Raw genomic sequence first — 21,729 nt, forward strand, 5'->3', positions numbered from 1 at the left:
TGCCCACATGAAAAGGGGAGCAGCCTGCACTTTTCAGATCCCCACCCCCTTCCTTCACCTTGTGCAGCTGCAGTGCTTCAGAGCAGTGAGAGGGCTTGGGGCTCTGTTCTTGTGACTCCCCTTTCATGGGGGAATGGGGGTCCAACTCATGACTACCCTGTTAGTTTGCAAAAAAAAAAAACACATTTTGCACGTTAACTCCCAGAGGGCAAAAAAAATGGTATCAGCTTGTTGTTGCAGCAGCAATATTTGTAGTAAACTGGAACCACAAGAACAGCTTGAATTGCTCCAGTTTATTTTGTTACAGTATAAAGTATGTCTTCTTGATGAGAACCTCTGCTACTTTTTTTTTTTTTTACCAGTAACAGCTGTATCTGGTAAGGATAGTCAGTGAGATGCAAATTGCTGTTATTTCAGCAAGGCTTGGTGTACAGTTTTTAAACGTTTTTATTCTACTCTGGCGCCTCTGTACACCAAGCCTTGCTGAAATCTTGATTCCACCCTCGGTGGAGGGGTGCTACCCCGTTTTCTATCTACAGAGAGCGACATCTTAAAAACCTGAGTGGGGTCAGGTTCTAATACTACCCACCTGCACTTGAAGTGGTTGCCTATGGGTAACCCATGTTTGTGAGTATATCTAAATATTTTGCTTTAAACCACAACCAACTTAACAATACTACACATATTGGGCTCTCGATTTCTCTTTGTTCTTCCAAGCAAATTGCTGTTAGTTGATGCAGGATAATGCAAATTCTGTATTCAAACGTATGCTGCTTTAAAATGAACCATTTGAAATTTTAATGCAGAATTTGCTTAATCCTACATCATCATCTTGAATCGATTTCCTTCTAATTGACCATCCCTAATATCTGGTATCTTAGGCAAAGTAGGTAATTATGGAATGGTGGGTGCCTGGTGAATTAGGCACCGCCATAAGCACTAATTGAAGAAAATGTACCAAATGCACCAAAAACTCCTCAGTTTACTCTAATGTAATTAGCGGCTGTGATGGTGCAAAACTCTGGCTAGTGGTGGATATTGCAGTGGTGAATCCTGCTGGGTATGGAGAGTGGCAGTACTGCGGCAAAGGGTGCTCAGCTGTAATGTAGCCGAGTGTTGTTTGACGTAAAAATTTTGGATGCGGGCAGTAGCAGGGTTTTTTTTGTTTTTTTTATCTGCAACAAGCGCTCTGCTATAAAACATGGCTGCTGGTGTCGGTGGGTTCCTATTGGGGATGGGTGCCCAGCTGGTGTTTGGATGGTTTTAGTCATTCGTGTTAGGTGTAGGAAGGGTAGAGGTTAGTATGAGGATAGGAAAATATAAGGTGATAGTGGAATATTGGTAACATTTACGATAGTCTACTAATGAGATCAGAAGATAGAATATTTACTATCGGGTAGATCTCGTGCCTATTTTAACATGCAGTTCTTTGAAAAGTATACATCTGAGGGCTAGTGTCCCACCTGTGATATAGACAACAATGAAATAAAATGACTATTAGAGGCTTTAACCTTTCCTTGCAGTATTTCGTCCGAATCTGCTTTTTATTAAGTTTACTGCTAAAAATGAGGTCTCATATAGTACAGCATTTAGGAAACATGGGGGTTTTCTTATAGGTTTTTAGGGTAGAATGTTTATAGACCAACTATATTTGGTTGCATGCCACTACTTTAATAAGGCTTACAATTGCTTAGAAATATTATTTCAGTACATTTAATTAAATCAACAGAATGCAACCTGTTATAGTCTTGCATTTTATGCTAATTTAGTTAGCCAATAAACAGTATAACTTTAACTTGAAACTTTCCAGTTACTTCCGATATACATTGGCAGGAGAATAGTGTGCATATTAAATATTTCTCCAAATTTATGTCGAATGTGAGTAATAGCCTTTAGTTCTGGTCAGGAAAGGGAGGAAAATGGATAAGATTAAATCCACATAATTTTTCACATTTTGTCAAATGGAAAATCGTTATAAGCCCAATTTAACTGCATAGCCAACTTCTGTCTTTTAATATTGTCCTAATCAGTGTAGAAATTAGTTTCCCTTGAGCTTCCAGGAGGAGTTCCTGAAAGTACACTCTACTCCAGTGTACTGGCATACTTATGCCTTTCACATAATCTAAAGCTTTTTTTTCATTCGACTGAAAAATCCGATCGGATTTCCAGTTTTTCCGATTTAAATCAATCCGGAATGCCAGATATTTATCTTCAATTTCTACTAAAGATTGTATGGTGTGTGTTGGATTGTTAATTTATTAATATACACACCCAAGCAATTATCTCTGAGTTTCCAATCATTTTTATCATAATTGAGGAAAAAATTGAACATAGGTGTGTGGTACGTTGGTCATATTTTTGAAATGTTACAATCAATCATAAAAATTGATTTCAATTCTTAAATTGAACAGATATTTAAAAAATTGTATGGTGTGTGGCCACCTTTAGAATGACTAGAAAATAGCTTGGAGCAGCTATCTGTAGCTAAGCTATGGGCAATATACACAACTTGTGCTGCAAACACACCACAACCTATGACTGCAGTTCCACTTTTGCTGTGGTTGTAGTGTGATTTTCTGAATGCAGCATAATAGGATATTCTATGTTCAGATAAATAAAGCACAACTGCTGTAAATCTGCTAGTTTATGGTTCTAACCAGAATCAGTAAGAGTTGCCACAACTTTCCATGCTGCTGCTTCTAGTGTCCCACATTTGTTCTGTGGCTGAATTGGCAGCATTAACCATGTGTGTTGAGGGAGGAATACAGTATGATCACATGTAAAGGGTGGGGTTTAGGATGTGGCATGTTTTGAAAGAGATTGGAGCATTAGGATTTCTTTTCCTATAGGCTTGTGACACGTATATCAGCCCCTATCTGTGCTTCATTATGGAGCATATGTACAGGTACAGAGTCAAACTTTCACAGTCCTTTTAATGCTATCTTCTAACTTTTCATAATCCCTCAATTACTTTGAGCTTTCAGGGGAGAGTAATGCTTTTGCCATAACCTTCCAGTATGTGTGTGTGTTGAGAAGAATGTCTTTGCGTAAAATGAAAATGTGATGCAAACATTGGTTGTGATGATTTTTTTGCTTTGAAGCCTTTCCAATCCATGGCAGCATTACAGGCTGTAGTATTCACTAGTAGCTCATTCAGTGAATGTGGTTACTCAGGATTATGAGTTTCCATGCAGAATGTCTTGTGCTTGATGTATACCTCTCTAGTGACCTCACACTCTAGTTGCCTTCTTGATAATAAACACCTCTCCTGTGAACTCACACAGCTGCCGTTCTGACCTCACACACTTGACTTTTGATACAGCTGTCTCACTGACATATTTTCTATTGATGAAAAGAGGTAATGCCTGTGTACATGGGTGAGCAGCAAGGGCAAGCTTTTGTAATGCTTAACCCCTGTGCTTCCACAGTGTGCCTATATGGGTATTGCTCTGTCTTGCTGCCTTTTAGCATGTGCTTGCAAATTGTACATATTTTCTTAGCATTTTTTAAGAATGCAAAGTCAGTGCTGTGTTGGAATATACTAGACTTACCGATAGGAGGTAGCTCGACTGTCACATGACATGGCATGATGTTTATGCAAAATGTCACTATTTGAATAGTTCTCTTATTGCCAATTCCATGCATATCTGGCTGGTATCCATAAACCTCTGAATTTTTAGCTTCTGCAATTTCTCTGATTACTTTTTACAGTACTTGAAAGTTTTTGTGAACCCTTCAAAATTGTAGATTTTATTATTTTCATGTCACCTAAAATATATCTGGTTTTCAAACAAGTTCTTAAAGTAAATAAAAAAAACAGGTTAAACTAATTAGGCAAAATGTAATCTATATGGTCATTTATTGATTGAAAAAATATGATCCAATGACATATATGTGAGTGACAAAAGTAAGGGAATTTTTAGAATCCTCATATAATTTGAAGGTGAAATTTAGAGTCTGATGTTTTCAATCAATGGATGTGGATCAATCAATCAGGTGTGAGTGAGAGACATTGTTCTATTTAAAGAACAGAGATCCAGAAAAAGAGTTGTTGATGCCAATAAAGCTGGAAATGGTTACAAGACCAAGAGTTTGGATCTCACAAATCAGCAGTAAAAAGGATTGTGTACAGATGGTGGAAAATCAAGAATGCTTTGTCCTAACCAGAAGTGGTTGAGAACTCAAACTGCAAGGCGTATAATAGTCTGCAATTGCCAAGAAACATAAGAGAATATCTAGACCAGCGTTTCTCAACAAGTTATTGGTATGTACCCCTTTTAAAACCCTGAACTCACCAAGTACCCCCTAGCATAGTAAACATTATCACAAGTACCCCTTGATAAATATATATTTAATCGTAATACATGATAATTGGTTCTAAACAATTTCCAAGCATTTATACTAATTTGGTGTAAGATTAACATTTATCATTTTCTAAAACTCTAAATGTGTTATTCTTGGTTAATTATATCAAGCACAAGTACCCCCTGGGGTATGCGTACCACACGTTGATAACCTAGGATCTAGACAACTGAAGGTTTCACATTGGTGAATACCCACCATCAGGAGTATGCTGAAAAGCAAAGGTGTGTTATGGCAAGATAGCAGTTTGCTAAAGATCATGCGGAAAAACCAGGGAGAATACTGTAAGAATGTTTTGCGGATGGATGAAGCAAAAAATAGAAACTTTTTAAATGTAAATTGGGAGTATTACATTTTGGAAAACAAAAACAATGCATTAAAACATAAGAAATGAATCCTATTTCCACCTGCAAAACATGGTGGTAACAGTGTTCTGGTTTGTACCTGGTTTGTTGCATTTGGGCCTGGACAGATTGATTGAACAATGAATTCTGATCTACACCAGAGAATTCTAAAGGAAAATGCAAAGACTTATGTCTATGAACTGAATCTGAAAAGACGGAGGACCACGCAGCAAGACAATGATCCTCCTAAACACACAAGTTGTTCTACTAAAGGAATTGCTAAAGAAGTATAATGTGAATGTTCTAGAATGGACCAATCAAAGTATTGACTTGCTGACTTGGGACCGCAGTAGGTAGACTCTACGCCATATCTGCGACTCTCTAACGCCGTGGCTTACCACAGCTTCTCGCTGCAGAAGTAAGATCGGCTGTCATGTGATTATGTTTTAAGATACATGCTCATAAAATAAGTGAAACTGTAAAGATCTGTTGCCTGTGCTTAAGCAGACATGCAAGTCTGTGCCTTTAACCACCTGGGCGGTATGGACGAGCTCAGCTTGTCCATCACCGCCGGAGGCTGCCGCTCAGGCCCTGCTGGGCCGATTTGCGCCAAATAAAGAGCAGCACACGCAGCCGGCACTTTGCCAGCCGCGTGTGCTGCCCGATCGCCGCCGCTCTGCGGCGATTCGCCGCGAGCAGCGGCGAAAGAGGGTCCCCCCAGCCGCCTGAGCCCTGCGCAGCCGGAACAAAAAGTTCCGGCCAGCGCTAAGGGCTGGATCGGAGGCGTCTGACGTCAGGACGTCGGCTGACGTCCATGACGTCACTCCGCTCGTCGCTATGGCGACGGTGTAAGCAAAACAAGGAAGGCCGCTCATTGCGGCCTTCCTTGTTTATTCTGGGCGCCGGAGGCGATCGGAAGAACGCCTCCGGAGCGCCCTCTAGTGGGCTTTCATGCAGCCAACTTTCAGTTGGCTGCATGAAATAGTTTTTTTTTAATTTAAAAAAAACCCTCCCGCAGCCTCCCTGGCGATCTTATCAGAACGCCAGGGTGGTTAAAGGACACCTGAACTGAGAGAAATATGGGGCTGCCATATTTATTTTCTTTTAAACAATACCTGGCTATCCGGCTGATCTTCTGCCTCTAATACTTTTAGCCATAGGCCCTGAACTAGCATGCATATCAGATGTTTCTGACTAAAGTCTGACTGGATTAGCCACATACTTGTTTCAGGTTTGTGATCCAGATACTAGTGCAGCTATGATTTGCATTGTTTAAAAGGAAATGAATATGGCAGCCTCCATATCCCTCTCAGTTCAAGTTGTCTAGTAACAAAAGCTGACACAAAAGCACAGATGTCCTAAACCTTAACTAGAGTAGGATTTTTTTTTACGAGAGCCTGGTATATACTTATACTGTAGGAGAATACAAAATGAGAGGCTGACTTCTAGCCAACTTTCTCACATATTCCATAATTTATGTTGTGATGAAATTAGTTTCTTAAAAAGTGAACACATTACAGTAGTGCCAGGTGGTGGGTATTGCTAATACTCCGGCACACTGGACCTTTAGGTGATGTCGAGGGACTCCTGTACAGATTGATGGCCAAGGTGATCCTTAAAGACTACCTCAGCTGTGTTTAGGCCATAATGTGTACCTAGCATAAGCTCATACAGCAGACATTTAAGCCTGTGCGGGAATACATACACATTTTATAGGTAAAAATTGTTCATTTTATTTTTCAGCAGAAAAGAGAAGCATACAGAATTTCTTTTTTACATTTTCTAACTAGAGAACCATTGTGCAGTGATGTAACAGGGAATGCAGGTGTTGCACTCACCTAGAGCCCTTCTTTAGTCACTGCATTAGCTCTTCATTGATGCATTGATTTAATGATCACCTCCATATGTTTTTGAATATTGGTAAACTGTTCCCCTCCTCTTGCATTTACCTTGCTGACATTGCAGCTGTCCTTGAAAAGCAAAAGCAAATTTTGGTACCGCATAATTATTTGATATGCTGGACCTCCTTGGGCGCTGTAGAACAAGAAGGTACAGGTGAATTGTGAAAATCTGAACATGAGCTATGAATAGTTTAATGCAAAAAGGGACTTGAAGGGGCACTTGCAAGTACTCAATAGCCCAGTATCCGCAGAATATTAATTTTACCAAATTGTAGGGCCTTATACTTTCACTGTTGTCACACTGTGGGGATGATGCTAATTTGTAAGACTATTCATTTTTTTCAGGGCTAGGGTACTCAGGCTTCTGACTTTAAATTCACCATCAGTGAACATTATTTTTACTTCAGTTCAGGATCAGTTGATTAGTTTGACACTAGTTTAAAATTCACTATTATAACTGAGATGTGAGCTAATGTCCAACAGAACGTAAACTGAAGTCAAAAGGCTATGTACACTAACCCTAGTACATTCAACTCTTGACTTTTTTTTTTTTTTTTGATTTGTAATCTCAAGTTTGTATGAACATTTAAAGAAAGTTTATTACATTTCTATTTTTTTTTTATTTTATTTATTTATTTTCTGGTTGGACTTGATAAGCGAATGTCTTTTTTCAACCAAACTGACTATGTAACTATTTTTCACTGCTTTTTCCCTATAGGCCAGCAGGCATTTTCACATGCCTCCTAAATAATGCATTGTTTTTTCTTTTGTGTTTCATTTAAATGATGCAGTTGAGGCAAGGTGTTCTTTTTATTATACTGTTACACCATGCAAATGCACGAATGTAGGTATTTGTTATATGCCATAGAAGACAAAAGTTTTGTGTTTTTTGGTAGCCTGCCTTAATGGCAGTATGCCCATTCTGTATCCACTAGCTTATGCTTCCAGTGTGTCGAGTACCACCAGAGGACAGAGGTCACGGTAACATTACCAGCTCTCGCAGGCTGGGCTTTCTAGGTTTCTATTGTTTTTAGTTTTTTTTTCCTCCTGCAATGCTCTGAATTCTTCCTTTGGAAAAACTTGATATTCATCTTTTGATTATAGGTTCTATTAATAATATGATTTTTAATGTTGATTAATTACATAGAATTAGATCATGATATCAGTATAGCAGAGGTGTTACTTAATATGGAGCTTTCACTTCACACTTATTTTAGAGACAACACTAATCCCTTTTAATCTCCCTCATATATAAAAAAGGGCTTCCATCTTGATATTTAGGATATTCCTAACTTTTCGTTTTGCACGTTTTGATTACAGACTTTTGATTAATTCATTTCTCCCTTCTTTGTAAATTGAGAAGTCTGGGAAGTGAATAAAATACATCCTTGTACCCCATCCGAATATAATACATGGGCCTTAAGCTTTCAGTAGGGGTTGCACCTAAATGTGATTAACAAGTCCAAATGACAGTGCCTCATAAAAGTATTCATACCCCTTGCTACTTGCCCTGTTCTGCCATCATTGGGGTTTTATGTATTGAACTTAACAATGAAGTCGAAATGTGTTAAAGTAGGCTGAAAATACGATAAAATGCCCTTTAAATTGAGTATCCATAGATAACCATTAGATATTATTAAAAAGAAAATATGAACAAATATGGCATCATTACAAATCTGACGAGAAATCCACCCACTAAAAGCCACAGACTGGGAAACAAGGACATCAATTAGAGATGCAACAACAATAGCAAGGATAACCGTGAAGGATCCACTGCAAAGATCTGCAGCAGAGAGGGGAGAATCTGTCCATAGGATCACTGTGAGCCGTACACATGGAAGGAATGGTTAGGAATCTGGTCAGATGTGACTAAATTTGAACTTGTTGACCACCACGGGAGCCACTATGTGTAACTTAAACCCAACTCTTACCACAAACCCGAAAACACTTAATAATTTTGCAAGGCACTGTATAAGTAGATTGTTAGTAGTAAATAGTGCCGATTCCCAGTGGTACCTGCATCCTTTTGACTACTGTGATAATCTCTTACTGATTTTTAATCTGTAAATTTTTTCATATATAATTTATTGAAGAAATAAGATTATTTCCATCTTTCATATCAATTCCAATACAACATATCATCATATGCTCTTCCTCAAAATTATAAAATACAAAATAAAAAAAAACCCATAACGAAACCCCACCCTCTACTCTCCCCAATCTTCAAATCTACAACTCGTAAAGAATTCAACATTATTAAAAAAAAGTCTCTAAAGATAACCTCCACCAATTACCATCCAAAGTACTACATAAAAAAATGTAATCATTTTTAATTACAGGAAGCTCCTTCCCCTACATCTTCACCATATCTCCATACTCCTTAGTATCTTGAAAGTCACTCCATTTTCCCCATTTAACATTAAATGCCTCCAATCTATCCTGCTGCAAAACAATCTGATTCTCCATATTCTTCACCATATTAACCCTCTCAACCCATTATTTAAGGGTTGGAGAACCCTGGCATCTCCACTTAACTGGGATTAAACTTTTATCTGCAATCAGGAGCTGAGGAACAAAATATCTCTAAAGGTGGCCACACACCATACAATTTTTGAAATATCTGTTCAATTTAAGAATTGCAATCAATTTTTCTGACTGATTTTCAAAAATATGACCAATGTACCACACACCTATGTTCAATTTTTTCCTCAATTATGATAAAAATGATTGGAAACTCAGAGAAAATTGCTAGGGTGTGTATATTAATAAATTAACAATCCAACACACACCATACAATCTTTAGTAGAAATTGAAGAGAAATATCTGGCATTCCGGATCGATTTAAATCGAAAAAAACGGGAATTCCGATCAGATTTTTCAGTCGAATGAAAAAAAAGCTTTCAATTTTTTCGAGAGATACGATCGTTTTTATCGAATTACTGTAAAATCGGATCATTTTATTGTATGGTGTGTGGCCACCTTTATATTTACCAATAGACATAGATGTTCCGTTCAGCAATACCTTTGCTGGGTCCCAATCTCCACAATCTTCCCATAATTTCTTAATACAGTTCAACACACCCTTCCAAAAACCCGATATTACTGGGCACTCCCACACTAAATGCATTAAAGACCCCTTTGCTGCGCACCCCCTCCAGCATCTATCACTCACCCCCTGGAACATTGTGGCCAGCCTATCCGGGGTTCTATACCATCTAGTCAATAATTTAAAGTCAATTTCCTTTATTCTAGAACTAACTGATGTAGCATGAGCCAAAATACATATTTTCCTTTTCAACTCGCCATCTAAAGAGATGCCAGCGTCCTCCTCCCATCTACTGAAATATTTAGGAAATTCTCCCTCCTTCAATTTATTCTACTCTTTATATAAAAATATCAGATGCATGGCAGCAGCTTCCTTCACACATAATTCCTTAAATTCTGATAATTCAATACAAATGGAAAGATTTCTCCCCTTCGCCGCCCAAAATTTTTTTATTGAATATATCTCCAAAAATCAAATGGAAATTCACCATATTCCTCACGTAACTGGATTAAAGTTTTAATTTCTCCTTTATTCACAATATCTCTTGAGATTACACCTCCCCTCTCACCCCATGATCTAAAAAAACCCTTTCTTTCCCCAGCAGAAAAAAGAATCCCCCCAAAGCAGTCATTAAGAAAATTCCCTCAGACCAACCCTTTTTTTTATTCATTACATCCCAAACCTTAAATATATTTTTAACCCACAAGGGTATCCATCTTGGTAGATCTCTAAATCTTCCCGGGAGCCAAAAAACTTTTGCCAAATCTAATCCAACCAATTGCTTTCCAATATCTCCCCACCTCTTAACTCCACCCCCATACGTCCAATTGAAAAGTCTTACCATTACACATGTTCTATAATAAAGCTTCAGATCCGGAAGCCCTAACCCCTTTTTTTCTTTAGGATGGACCAAAATCTCATATGCTAATTTCGAGGGCTTCTTCTGTCAAACAAACCTAATAAGGATTGATTTAAGGGATCTGAAAAAAGCTGCAGGCACACAAATTGGAATCATGAACGTACAAAACACTAGCCTAGGCAAAATATTCATTGTTACAATATCTATACACCCAAACCATGAAAAACCTCTTCCACTCCATCCCTCCAAGTCTTTTTTAATTAAACCTAATAATGGAAGATAATTCAGGGAATATAAATATCAAATCACTAGGTAACATTATTCCTAAATATTTAATTGCCTCTTTACTAAAAGGAAATAAAAAGTTACTTTCTACCAAATTCAAAACTCCTGGTGCCAATGACACATTCAGTGCTTCAGATTTAATCATATTAATCTTAAAATTTGAAAAATTACCATATCTCTCGATTTCCTTGACCAAATTCGGCAGAGACACCAGAGGTTCCGAAATATAAAATAAAATATCATCTGCGAACGCCGATAGCTTATGCTCCTCACCTTTAACTCTAACCCCTTGGATATTCCCAGACCTCCTAACAGTGCACAAAAAAAGGTCAAAATATAAATAACCCGTGACAAGGGACGCGCCTGTCTTGTTCCATTCGACAAGGAGAAGGCATCCGACAGGGCACCATTTGCTCTAACCCTTGCAGTTGGACCAGAGTAAAGTGCACCCACCCATTTTAACATATTCTTTCCCAATTCCACAAATCTCAAAGCAGACATAACAAAATCCCAATTCACCCTATCAAATGCCTTCTCTGCATCTGTCGACAACACCATCATAGGAACACCCTTTACCGATGACCACTTAAATAATGCCATCGCCCTTGCCACATTATCCCTCCCCTCCCTCCCTGGCACAAAACCCACCGATCGCCTTTAACTACCAATCCCAACCATGGCTTAATTCTCTCAACTAAATTTTTGCAGAAACCTTTATATCTAAATTCAAAAATGATATAGACCTGTAACTTTGACACAAAGCCAGATCTTTTCCACTCTTATGTATAACTGTTATATGGGCCTCTAACACATGCTTGGGCATTACTTCACCCTCTTCAAGGGAATTAAAGAATCTACACATAGGTGACACTAATACGTCACTGAAACTAGCAAAATATTGTTTTGAAAAAACGATGGGACCTGGTGACTTACCCACCTTTATGGCCTTTATCATAGCTAAGACCTCTTCCTCACTTATCTCCTTTTCCATTATATCTCTATTTTCTTGTGATATTTTGCCCATTCCGGATTCCTCTAAATATTTCCACATCCCCTTATCAAAATCCTTAGATCCATTTTTTTGGAAGGCCACACAATGAAGAATAATATTCTTTAAAAGCATTCGCTATTTTGTGTGCCTGCCTCTTAACAACTCCACTCTTATCCTTAATCTTAGGAATATATGCCCTTGCCAACCACTTCCCACTCTTGTCTCCATGTTCAAACCATTTGACATAATACATTTTATTTTTATCCCTCAATCTACCCTCCAATAACTCTGACAATTCGACTCTTGCACTATTCAGATTATCTAGGGCCTTCTGATCTAATGAACCCTTATGTTCTAATTCAGGGGTTTAGTCCTGGGAAAAGAAGTGAGTGGATTCACTTGGATAACCCCTGCGCCGTGTGGCGCACCAAAAATGTGCGTGGTCAAGCATTCTGTGGGCATGGTCATGGGTGGGGCCAAATATACATGACCTTAGCACTGATGTAAAAGGTCTGCCGAGGAAGTTTGAGCTCTGCCGAAGTGTATCCCCAAAAAATAGATTTAATCTGACAGCATTTGACCAAAAAGACACATCATCTGGTAGAAGTTCCTCCAAAATACAGATAATATGGAAGTGGTTCCCCAAAATAGACAATGCGGCAGCAGCAGTTCCGCCAACATACACATAATTTGGAAGCAGTTCCCCAAAATACACGAAACCTGGCAGTGGATCACCCAAAATACACGTAACTTTCAAAAAGACACATAATCTGGCAGTAGTGGTCCCCCAAACATACACAATCTGGCAGCAGTTTCCCAAAATATACGTAATCTGGCAGCAGCCATTCCCCTAACATACACATAATTTGGCAGCTGTCCCCCAAAATACATAACAGCGGTTCCACAAAAATGCAGATAATCTGACAGTAGTTCCCCCAAAATAGGTACCCCCAGCATAGGTAGCCAGGTCTATAGGTGTCCCCAGTATAAGTAGCCATGAGTATAGTAGTCCCGAGTATATGTAGCCAGAGGTATAGTTGCCTAGTATATGTAGCCAGGGGTATATGTGCCCAGTATATGTAGCCAGTGGGATATGTCCCCAGTATATGTAGTCAGGGGTATATGTCCCCAGTATATGTAGCTAGAGGTATATGTGCCCAGTATATATAGTGAGGGGTATATGTGTCCAGTATATATAGCCAGGGGTATATGTGCCCAGTATATATAGCCAGGGGTATATGTACCCAGTATATATAGGCAGGGGTATATGTGCCCAGTATATATAGGCAGGGGTATATGTGCCCAGTATATATAGCCAATGGAATATGTGCCCAGTATATATAGCCAGTGGGATATGTGCCCAGTATATATAGGCAGAGGTATACAGTGGAGGAAATAATTATTTGACCCCTCACTGATTTTGTAAGTTTGTCCAATGACAAAGAAATGAAAAGTCTCAGAACAGTATCATTTCAATGGTAGGTTTATTTTAACAGTGGCAGATAGCACATCAAAAGGAAAATCGAAAAAATAACCTTAAATAAAAGATAGCAACTGATTTGCATTTCATTGAGTGAAATAAGTTTTTGAACCCCTACCAACCATTAAGAGTTTTGGCTCCCACAGAGTGGTTAGACATTTCTACTCAATTAGTCACCCTCATTAAGGACACCTGTCTTAACTAGTCACCTGTATAAAAGACACCTGTCCACAGAATCAATCAATCAAGCAGACTCCAAACTCTCCAACATGGGAAAGACCAAAGAGCTGTCCAAGGATGTCAGAGACAAAATTGTAGACCTGCACAAGGCTGGAATGGGCTACAAAACCATTAGCAAGAAGCTGGGAGAGAAGGTGACAACTGTTGGTGCGATTGTTCGAAAATGGAAGGAGCACAAAATGACCATCAATCGACCTCGCTCTGGGGCTCCACGCAAGATCTCACCTCGTGGGGTGTCAATGGTTCTGAGAAAGGTGAAAAAGCATCCTAGAACTACACGGGAGGAGTTAGTGAATGACCTCAAATTAGCAGGGACCACAGTCACCAAGAAAACCATTGGAAACACATTACACCGCAATGGATTAAAATCCTGCAGGGCTCGCAAGGTCCCCCTGCTCAAGAAGGCACATGTGCAGGCCCGTCTGAAGTTTGCCAATGAACACCTGAATGATTCTGTGAGTGACTGGGAGAAGGTGCTGTGGTCTGATGAGACCAAAATAGAGCTCTTTGGCATTAACTCAACTCGCTGTGTTTGGAGGAAGAAAAGTGCTGCCTATGACCCCCAAAACACCGTCCCCACCGTCAAGCATGGGGGTGGAAACATTTTGCTTTGGGGGTGTTTTTCTGCTAAGGGCACAGGACAACTTAATCGCATTAACGGGAAAATGGACGGAGCCATGTATCGTGAAATCCTGAACGACAACCTCCTTCCCTCTGCCAGGAAACTGAAAATGGGTCGTGGATGGGTGTTCCAGCACGACAATGACCCAAAACATACAGCAAAGGCAACAAAGGAGTGGCTCAAAAAGAAGCACATTAAGGTCATGGAGTGGCCTAGTCAGTCTCTGGACCTTAATCCAATAGAAAACCTATGGAGAGAGCTCAAGCTCAGAGTTGCACAGAGACAGCCTCGAAACCTTAGGGATTTAGAGATGATCTGCAAAGAGGAGTGGACCAACATTCCTCCTAAAATGTGTGCAAACTTGGTCATCAATTACAAGAAACGTTTGACCTCTGTGCTTGCAAACAAGGGTTTTTCCACTAAGTATTAAGTCTTTTATTGTTAGAGGGTTCAAAAACTTATTTCACTCAATGAAATGCAAATCAGTTGCTATCTTTTATTTAAGGTTATTTTTTCGATTTTCCTTTTGATGTGCTATCTGCCACTGTTAAAATAAACCTACCATTGAAATGATACTGTTCTGAGACTTTTCATTTCTTTGTCATTGGACAAACTTACAAAATCAGTGAGGGGTCAAATAATTATTTCCTCCACTGTATGTGCCCAGTATATGTAGCCAGTGGGATATGTCCCCAGTATATGTAGGCAGGGGTATATGTGCCCAGTATATGTAGCCAGGGGTATATGTCCCCAGTATATGTAGGCAGGGGTATATGTGCCCAGTATATGTAGCCAGGGGTATATGTGCCCAGTATATGTAGCCAGGGGTATATGTCCCCAGTATATGTAGGCAGGGGTATATGTCCCCAGTATATATAGCCAGGGGTATATGTCCCCAGTGTATGTAGGCAAAGGTATATGTCCCAGTATATGTAGGCAGAGGTATATGTCCCCAGTATATGTAGGCAGGGGTATATGCGTCCAGGTAGCCAGGTGTGCCCCCAGCAGGAGGGGAGCAGCGCAGAGGAGGAGAGCTATGGGGACAGCGAGGAAGGGCAGACGTCTTCCCACCCCCCCCCCCACCCCCACCCCTTCCCTCACCTTCGTGCTCCCCTTCCTGCCTCTCCCCTCCGGTGTTTTAAAATGTCGGGCCGGCGGCTAAAGTGGGCGGAGACTTACCGCTTTCCAGCCACAAGGGACGCTCCGCTCTGTGTGCGGCTGTTCTGGTCTTCTAGCGCACACAGAGCGGAGTGTCCCTTGCGGCTGCAAGAAGGTGGTAAGTCTCCGCCCACTTTAGCCACCGGCCCGACATTTGAAAACACCGGGGGGGAGAGGCAGGAAGGGGAGCACGAAGGTGAGGAAAGGGGGGGGGCAGACGTCTGCCCTTCCCCGCTGTCCCCATAGCTCTCCTTCTCTGCGCTGCTCCCCTCCACACAAGCCAGGGTGGACGGCGGCCACTCTCTGAAAAAAGCATGTGGACGCCGTCCATGCAGGACTCGACCGCTGTTCTAATTCCAATTTTCCTATTTCTGATAACAATTGTGTAATTTTACCATTATATTCTTTCTTTTTTTTGGCTCCCACGGAAATAAAGACCCTCCTTACCACCGCCCATACTATGCCCTTGTCCATACCATCCAGCTCCATTATCCTCAAAATACTCCACCAATGTTTTTTTTTTACCTTATCTTTAACTTCTATATCATCTAGAAGAGCAATTGAGTCTCCAATACCAGTCACGCCTATTTCTAACCATTAAATCACACAGGGGCATGATCTGAAATGGTTATATTCCCTATTCCTGCCCCTTTTACTCTATCCCAAAAATATTGATCCAAGAACATCATATCTATCCTTGTATATATTTTGTGTACATGCGAAAAAAAAATGAATAATCCTTCACAAAAGGAAAAAGTGCTCTCCATACATCTATAAAATGGACATCCTGAAAAATCTTTTTAATAGATTTATTAGCTACTGCCGTAATACTCTTAGAACCCGATGACACATTAATTTTAGGCTCAGAGACCCAATTACAATCTCCCTAAACCCCAAATTCCTGTCTGCAAGCCCCAGATAGCTGGACTTTGTCCTCTGAGGGCTCATAAGCACTTTTCTGACAGTAATAGCCTTATTTTAAGTTGCTCTAACATTCATTATGTTACAGTACTGGTTATCATACCTGCCCCTTTCCCACCAAGTGAAGTTTATATGTTACGGATAACTGTATAAGCTGTTCCCATTGTCCTTTCTATGTTATAGCTGTTTTTATGCACTACTTGATTTGTTAATAATTGAAAATTTCAATAAAAACTTTGAAAACAAAAACCATACATCCCTCCCTGAACCCCTCAAGTTGTTCAAGCACCAATCTAAAGAATGTAGCCTGTGATTCATTAGGTGCATATATGTTAACAAAAGTATAAACTTTCCCCATCAATTGACTCTTCAAAAAAAACAAAAAAAAAACCTACCCATCTCATCACTCTTTTTATCCAAGAATACAAACGGACAGGACTTACTCACTGCTATCGCAAACCCTTTAGCTTTTTTAATTGGAGAATTTGAGAAATTCCACCTATCAAGTATGGACAAAGGCATACCAGGCATCTTATCCCCACAAAAATGAGTTTCCTGCAAAAAAAGGATCTGGTGTTTGTCTATGCAACTCCATCCACATTTTCCCCGTCTTAACTGGAGAGCCAAGACCCTTAACATTGTAAGAGAGAATCCTCAAAGTATCACGCTTATAAGACATCTAACACATATTCCCTTAATTGCTTAGAGAAAGCTAGAAGGTAAAGAAAAAAAATAACAACATAAAAAGAAATAAAATAAATAATAAAAAAACACACAAAAAGAAAAAAACAACCCAATTGTCCACTCAGGACACCCCTCACCAGAGAACCCCATTCTCTTTATCTCTGTCCCTTTATAAATCTACAATATTACAAATCATTCATTTTTTTTCTTCTCCCATCTATCCTGCTGAGAAAAGGTTACATTAAACCCAGAACTTCTCCAATCCTTGCAATCTACTAATGGTATCCCTAAAGTTTCACAGAACTTTTTTACATTAGATTTCAAAACTGCAGATTTTCCATTCAAACTTGCATTGAGACCAAAAGGGAACCCCCACTTATATTTTGCTCCTGCTTTCCTTAATTCCTCCAACAAAGGTTTCACTATCCTGATCGATAAAGTTCTCCAAGATAAATCCGGATATAAATCAATTAGGCTTCCATCAAAATCAATTGAATTCTTTTCTCTGGCTGTAAACATAATTTCATCCTTATAAGCAAGACGTAAGAGTCTGCAAATCACATGTCTTGGATTCTTAGACCCAGTGACCTATGCACTCTCTCAATCTCAATAGATCTGTCACTATTCAAAAGAATATGAAAAATCTTCAAAACTGACTCTTTCAAATCCGCTGCATTTACATTCTCAGAGAGCCCTTTTATTCTGGTATTCTGCCTGCAATTCTGATTCTCATAATCATCCAATTGGGACATCATCTCATCAAACTTTTTATTATGCAGATTAATCTGGGAAGAAAGTTCAGACACAGTTTGTTCCACCTTTTCTGCCCTACCCTCACGGCAGCTACTCTCTGACCAATACTCATCATCTCATTTTTAACCTCCGTCATTTCCATATGGTATGATTTTTCTAAAGGTTCAATCAAACCTTCCATATCAGATAAAGTTGAAAGAGACCTCACTCGATCCCTCCAACTTTCCTCCTCCTCTTCAAACTCAGCACCCGATACAGTTTTCCTCTTCCTTGCTGGGCTTTTGGTAGATACACACTCATTACCAATTCCACCATCTTCCCCAGGGGATTCACTAGGAGTCTCCTCCATTCTTTCTCCGCTTCCATCAGATTTTTTAGCTTTCACCTCCAAAAAACCTCATATGTCCCCTGTTTGTGAGCAGCTGTCAGTCTTCCCTTTCTGTTTCCCACGCGTCATAATGACAAAAACTCCTGGCCAATCCCACCAGGGTAAACAAACACTCTGCTGTTATTGATTTCAGACGACCACTAACATATATCGGCTTGCAGCACTTGTTATATAAAGCAAATCTTCTGGCCAATCGCACCAGGATACACACACAGTCTACTGTTGTCAATTTCAAACGACCACCAATATATATCGGTTTGCAGCACTTGTTATATAAAGCAAATCTTCTGGCCAATCGCACCAGGATACATATACAGTCTGCTGCTATCAATTTCAGATGACCCCCAATATGTATCGGCTTGCAGCACTAGTTATATAAAGCAAATCTTCTGGCCAATCGCACCAGGATACATACACAATCTTCTGCAATCAGTTTCTGATGATCCTCAATATACTGACATTTGCAGGCTCACCACCTCTATACTGCATTCATCTGGATCAACAACCACAGACCATTTCAATCCTTGATCCAACAGGCAATCCCCCTTGTACCTCGGGTCCTCTCCCTTCCTCTTAATAGTCTGGTTACCAGACCTGCTCGCGCTGTGTCTGGGCTTCCCACAAGATACCGCCTAGTGCAGTGGTTAAAAACACCGCCACCGCATCACACGCGACTCCACTTGCATTGCTTCCTGGTGAGGGGGCGGGTCAGGTCACGCTCCTCAGTATGTCAATGCGCTGCCTCCGCCTCGTTCATCACTCCCAATCTGTACATTTGTAATGTAATATACAATGAACATGTCTCTTTTCACCTGTTTTTCTTTTGTTGTTTTAACCCTCGTCTGACCATTAACCCTCCTCCTACCAATGCTTAATCCTTAACCCTATCACTACTGCCTAACTGACTCCCCCTCCCCCCCCCCCCCGGTGGTACCTAACCCCTATCCCTCTGCCTGTAGTGCCCTAACCCTTAAACTCCAATCCAGCCCACACACTAACCCCCAACCCACCGCCACAGCATTACAGGGAAGTGTGGGCGCCTGGAGGCTTCCACTTTGGGATTTTTATCTTGAGACTTCCTATTTCTTTTATATGAATTCCGCTATGATTTTTGTATTGTGACTTCCATAATATGATTTTTGTATTGAGACTTCTATTATTGATCTTAAAAAATATTGTGCTCACCATCAAAACTACTCACCATCAAAATATTACCCACCCATTGACATTGACTGGTCCAAAATGCTTACACCTAATCTCACAAGCTACTAAATCCTATACAGATATTTAATAAATCTAAGTATGATTTAATTATCAAATACAATTCTAATCATACCCTACCCTCTTCACCTCTAAATTGACAGATCTGTGTAATGACTATCTATCCCTGTGCATAGGTCAGATTGCTGGATTTAGATGGCCCTTTAGGTGCTGATTTACATTTTCCAGTTAAGTCTGTTTATGTTTCCATTAATCCTCCTAATTCTCACTATTCCTTACCCTTGTTGTTACTGTTGGAATCCAGTGTTTGCAACTTCACTCTTGTAACCGTATAAGCTGCATCTACCTTTGGTGTATAGCTCCAGTCAATATGTAAGATTGTCACAGCTATGTTGATGTGAATGCTCAGTATATGTTCTCACTAGAAGAGTCATTAATGATTCTGTAATATTTCTGTACTTTTTTGACTGTCAATAAAAAAATAATTATATATCTCCCTTATTATACTGTGAGTGCTGCAAAAGCTGCTAATATCGTGCTCAATGCAGTTTCCTTTTTACCTGGTTGCTGTATGCATCTTTTTTTTACCTGTTTTGACCCTACCTACCTCCTTAGTGTAAGCTCACTGGAAGTATCAGATGGGTACTACAGAATATCATTAAGAACTTAAAATACTGGATCTGGCGCAAGCCCCGGTAACCTAAATCCTGCCCGTCTTCCACCCTCTCATCTAGTGACAGATTTCTTTCCTTTGACTTCTTACTCTTACTTTTTTTCACTGTTTTTAGTTACTGGTCCTACTAGGACAAGTACAATGAACCCTCATGATACCATATGTTATAAAGGTATCAGAACTGCCTGAGTCTTTTGCTTCATATGAGCTTATATTGCCCAACAGCAAGCAGTCTAACGACCATCCACGCACAATTTATATTTATTAAGTAACAGTTGGTCTTCAATTTACTTACTTAGATTTTTTTATATTTGAAGTTATGTATCAATTAAAAATATAAAATGCAACTTGTATCTTATCGTTCTTTATGTATAATTTTTCTTAATGTTGTAGATGCTTGATATTTCAAAAATATCTACCGCTCTTCTTGTCATGGCCGAAAACAGTGTCTCATATAATTTCATCATTCTTTCAGGAACACTTGTCTTTGAAGAAATATATTGTGGACATTCTAGTTGAAACCCCAGCTCCTGTTGAACCTATAAAGGAGGTAGAAGAAAAACAAAAAAATAAAAAGAAAGCCAAAAAACTGAAAACCCGGATGAATTCCAGGTATGCCGTTTTTTTACAGGTCTTCAGAAACTTTCATTTAAGAAAAAACGTGCCATGTTTATGTGACTCCCTGCTAAGGTGCAACTGTAGAACTTTAACCATTTGCCATGGCAAGCCATAGCACCCAATCCTATGTAATAATGTACTGAGACAACTGTAGCATATAACAATTTTAAATAAAGTCAAGGTGGTTACAGCAAGTAGTAAAATACAGTGTTATTGTTCTGAACTGTTGTAACACTCATTGCCTTGAAAACAGTGTGTAGAGCCAATATTGTTTTCGCATGGAAAAAGTAAGAAACAGATTCAGTCCTGGCTTTACTGGCACTAGGATATAGTTAGTCAGGTTGCTTCTATCTATAACATTTCAAAGATAGCATTACACAAGAACCAAGTCAAGCAACAGACACTGGGGACAGCAAAGCTACAACCTGGCAGAGGGCAAAAACCAACAGCATTGAGAAGAATGACCACAAACTCCTTTGAATGTCTTTCAAGAACTATAGGCTGATATCAAGTGGCCTTCAAATACAGTGCCAAACTGAGACTAGGGTGAAGTGCACAGCAAATACTGTTTAAAATTGGCTCTTACAGGCAGCGCTGAAGGCAAATAACACACAATAACTGTTTATCTCACTCACCAGTAAATGTACCCTGTACTGTATTTTGCCAATTACAATGCACAGGAGCTGCTCATAGTAAACCACATTTATACTTCAGAAACAAATAACACTATGCTGCCGCTTTGGGTATACAAAAGTTAACACCATTATTTCTGTCACATGACGATATTAAAAAAAACGTACAAAAAGCACCAAAACTGTTCTAAAAACACTTAAAATAATGCGGAGCGCTCCTCACATCCACCATTCACAGCCATAGGCTGATATGAAGTGACCTTAAAAAACAGTGACAAACTGAGACTAGGGTGAAGTGCACTGTTTAAAATTGGCTCTTACAGGCAACACTGAAGGCAAAACCAGAAAAAAAACCTTCAAGAAGAACTTGGTGTTTTATAACTGGTGCTTTTTAAGGTAGAAGTGGTTGGTGTGGTGGTCTGATTAAACTACTGGATCAATTTCCTCAATGGATATTAAAAGTTCTTAATGGAATATGAGGTCCAAAGTGTGGTCTTTTTGTGGGTAGGGAGGTTGATGGCTTGGGAGAAGCCCAGTTCATTCATAGAAAG

At 39.6% G+C, this 21,729-nt stretch overlaps 1 protein-coding gene across 3 annotated transcripts in view; it reads left to right on the plus strand.

Annotated features, from left to right (window-relative positions):
* Nucleotides 1-21,729, plus strand: part of SCAPER (S-phase cyclin A associated protein in the ER) — a 325,634-nt gene that overhangs the window by 161,628 nt on the left and 142,277 nt on the right. For all 3 annotated transcript variants that reach the window (XM_068275840.1, XM_068275842.1, XM_068275841.1), the window contains exon 20: nucleotides 20,404-20,540. In XM_068275840.1, coding sequence (XP_068131941.1) covers nucleotides 20,404-20,540 — 137 coding nt within the window. The remainder of the gene's footprint in view (nucleotides 1-20,403; nucleotides 20,541-21,729) is intronic.

Source organism: Hyperolius riggenbachi, chromosome 3, assembly GCF_040937935.1.
Source record: "Hyperolius riggenbachi isolate aHypRig1 chromosome 3, aHypRig1.pri, whole genome shotgun sequence".
NCBI classification, from domain to species: domain Eukaryota; kingdom Metazoa; phylum Chordata; class Amphibia; order Anura; family Hyperoliidae; genus Hyperolius; species Hyperolius riggenbachi.